General features: G+C 50.3%; 1 protein-coding gene across 1 annotated transcript in view; it reads left to right on the top strand.

Moving 5' to 3' along the window:
* Colq (collagen like tail subunit of asymmetric acetylcholinesterase) overlaps nucleotides 1-3,452 on the top strand; it is a 68,076-nt gene extending 64,624 nt beyond the window's left edge. The window contains exons 16-17 of the mRNA XM_005348653.3: nucleotides 95-197; nucleotides 2,127-3,452. Coding sequence (XP_005348710.1) covers nucleotides 95-197; nucleotides 2,127-2,196 — 173 coding nt within the window. The 3' untranslated portion in view covers nucleotides 2,197-3,452. The remainder of the gene's footprint in view (nucleotides 1-94; nucleotides 198-2,126) is intronic.
* The last annotated feature ends 346 nt before the right edge of the window (nucleotides 3,453-3,798 follow it).

Below are 3,798 nucleotides of genomic sequence, written 5' to 3'. Positions count from 1 at the left end.
CTGTAGGGTCTCCACTGGGCAACAGTGTCCTTACTGTGTGGGCAAGCCTGTTCCACCCTGCCCTTTCTCAGGGTTATACTTTTTGTTCCCCTAGACTGTCACCGGGCCTACTGTGGAGACGGTTACCGGCACCAGGGCGTGGAGGACTGTGACGGCTCTGACTTTGGCTACCTGACATGCGAGACCTATCTCCCTGGGTAGGGAGGCCTCCCACACTCTTCCAGCATCTCCCATTTCCTGTTTTCCTTCACTGATATTAATGGCTTTTTGTGTTTCTAGACAGTGAGGTAGGATAGAATAGAATCCATGCTCCCCTAGTGAGAACATAATAGTCACAGTGCCCAAGAGGCAGCAGTCAGAGCAGTCACCAGCCCTCAGCATCACCCTGTGCAGGGAGAAGAGCAGGCTTTGGGCCTGCTAGCCCTGGTGGTACTGGGCTGTGATCTGGGAGGAAGTAGAGAGGAGGGCAGCGGGCAGCATGAGTCCATTTCACAACCCTGTCTGTCATCTACCCAACTCAATTCCCAGAGCACAAGAACCACCTCCCACAAATCTAAACGAGATCATTCCAGAATTAATATGTGACATTAGGGGCTTAAAATATTACTCAGTAAGCCCAGATTTAATGCCCAGTTCCACAAGAAAGGAAAAGGAGAGCCAGCAAGATGATGCAGTGGGTAAAGGCACTTATCATGCTGGCCTGGTGACCTGAGTTTCATCCCCAGAACCTGTGGACAGGTGGAAGGAGAGAACTGACCCCTCAGATATGTACTCTGACACCCACATATACACCATGACACACTCCTAACCCCATCACACACACACACACACACACACACACACACAGAGAGAGAGACATGCACATAATTTTTAAAATATAAAGGGAAAAATATCTAATCTTGCCAGTTCATAGTCGCTCCAAGAAAATATCCCCTTCAAGGACCTGCTACCTTGGAGAATGCTCAGTGGATATTCAAATGTGTTAGTGTCCTTGCTTCCCCAGACCCCAGCCCCCTGTCCAGAATGCGACCTTCCCTAGTACAGAATAATGCTAACTTGTCCCGTGCTCCCCTGACCTTCACAGACTCAGCTGCACGGTGCTCTAGCGAGCCACTCCTCTGCTGCCTTTTAGATCACTGAGTCAGTCTCTCCTGAGAACGATGTCCTCAGCTTTGGCTCCCAACCCTTACCTTCCAGCAGACCTTCAGCAGCTTGGGGAATAGACATCACCTGTCCCACAGTCACCTCCACCCCGTACTCTCGGGGGTTTTCTCAACACTCACCCTCCAACACACATTAGCATATGCAACCTGGCTGAAGGAGTGGCACACCTCCAGCCACCCCCAGACTCCAACCCTGGGTAGGCTCGGCCACGGTCTCACTACATATGTGTGCACTGCCCCACGCCTGAGCTAGGGAAGGCTCCTAACAGCCACCTACTGGATCTGGCCTGACTGAGCTGCTAACCAGCTCTATAGAGTCATATAGTGTCAGCATCTGACTCAGAGTTAATAGCTGAATGGAGCCTGGGCCTTATTTACTAGCTCACCAGAGCTGCTCCTCTGATCTCTTGAGCTTCCAAGATAAGGTTGAGAATGCGTGTGGACAAGACACTGGGGATTATCATTTACATTTGCAGATGTGTGGGATACACTTTCCAACACGGCAGCCCCTATTCCATGCAGCAACTCAATTCTAAGATCATTAGAATTTTTAATTCAGGTCTTCAGTCACCGTAGCCAAATTTTAAGAGCTTAGCAGTTTTACCAGGCCAGTGTTGCCCCTTGGGCACAAATAGAGGACATTTGTATTAGTACTAAGTGATGTCACAGATAGCTCTGGACACCCTTAGGCATTAGAAGGGAGGTTGTAACTGTCACATAGATGATGGATTAACATCTGGGCTAACGGTCCCGCCCACCGTAGTCCCTCTACTAGATCTCAAAGCAGAAATCTCTCGAGACCAACTCAGCCTTCCTGGACTCCACACCCCAAATGAGGCAGAAGAGTTTTCCTAGGTCTGAGCTCTCAGCGAGGGGCATGGCAGTTTCTAGAATGTGCTTTTCCCAGCCCGCTATGCCCTCTGTTGCTGTCTCTGCCCTGATTGGTACCCTTGCCTCCCTCAGATCATATGGAGACCTTCGGTGCACCCAGTACTGCTACATCGACTCCACACCCTGTCGTTACTTCACGTGAGGAGCTCGAGGAACAGGTGGGCTGCAGCCCATGTAACTGGGGGCTGTATCTCTGCCTCTCACATCAAGCTGGCCTTACCCTCTCCTTGGCCAGTGTCTACCGACCTTCATATGACGAAACAAGAATACACTCTTGCTGCTAAGATGTGTTTTTGACTCAGTTTGACTGGGAGAATTTTGGACCACTGCATCCTGTCTTAATTAAAAGAACCAGAAATCTTCTCCATGTCCGTCCTGGGACTCCCCTCCCTCATCTGGCTAAGCAGCTGGCTGTAATGCCTTATCTCTTCTGGAAAGATGCCGTCTCAGGCCATGGACTTGGCTTAGCACTGTTATTCATACAGGAATCGGCAGGGCTCATGTGCTTTGTTCTGCTCTCATCTGGGGTTGGGAGTGCTGGCGCACTGGCTTCTGCATCCTTCAGATCTCCAACAGCCATTCTTACCCAAGGCAGCCAACTGTTAGGTTTCTCAAGATTTAAGAACCACAAAACAGGAGGTGAGCATGTTCTCGTGGTGCAGCTCCCAGCTTCAGACCTACCGAGGGACCCTTCAACTGGTCAGAGCCACAACTTTGTGTGGAGTTGGAAGTACTAAGAAAGCCATAACCAGGTCGGAACAGAAACCTTCCCCCTCTTGAAGTTCCCAGAAGGACAGTGGTGACAGCGTCACATCCCAGGTGTCATCGTGGCCTCTGCCTTGACAGTGCCCTTCACAATCGTGTCCTGTGTGGGAGACTCACTCCACACACCCTCAGCAGGGCAGGTGCTGGTGTTTTCTCATGCTGGCTTTCCCAGTCTGTGGCTCCACTGCTGAGTCCTTGCTGCCTGCTGGAAGGGCCCTGTGACCTCTTCCGTGCCTGTATCTCGCACACCCTTGTCTTTCCTCCTGTGTGCCTGACGGCTTCCTTTTTTTCTTAGCCCCACCTATCTGAGAACTGCCTTTCCCATATTTCTTGAGTGGGGTTTGGCTCTATTTTGGAAAGACATTTCTTTTTGTCCCCGTCCCCAATGCACATACCTACCTTGTCACCTCCTAGGTTGCTCTCTGGACTGTTAGACAAAAGCTCTTCAGTGAGCTTAAGTCTTGGAAACTCAGCAGGCAGCACTTTGTTACCCAGCAAGTGGGAACTGTGAACTGTATTTCCTGAGAGAGATGAGCTGCGTCTTCATAGGCAGAGGCTGTGTCTTTGCAGGCAGGCATTTATGCTGTTTACAGAACTATTTTGGGTTATCTGGGTATCAAGGAATAAAGGTGATTCCTGGCTGTGACCTGATCTCCCGTGGGTTCTGGGACAGTGCCTACTGACGCTGGATAAAGCAGAGAGATTGGAGTCGGTTCTACTTCCCAGACTTGCAGATGGCTGGATTCAGGGCACCCAGCTTCCTTGAGGAAAATAGAGGAAACTCTTGTCCAGGGAGGTAGCAAGGCTTACCAAAGATCACCAAGCATAGTTCTACTGGCCTAATCCTGGTTCTTATCTTGCTTGAGTGAGGATCATCTTGCATAGACACTTTGTGTCACCTGTCAATCTAGCTAAGACACATTCTGTCCTAAGTCTCCCATCTTAGGGAGCAGTGCTTGAGGCCTTAGAGAGTCGTTAG

Source organism: Microtus ochrogaster, chromosome 6 (assembly GCF_000317375.1).
Source record: "Microtus ochrogaster isolate Prairie Vole_2 chromosome 6, MicOch1.0, whole genome shotgun sequence".
Lineage (NCBI taxonomy): Eukaryota > Metazoa > Chordata > Mammalia > Rodentia > Cricetidae > Microtus > Microtus ochrogaster.
This window is presented reverse-complemented; position numbering and strand designations above follow the sequence as displayed.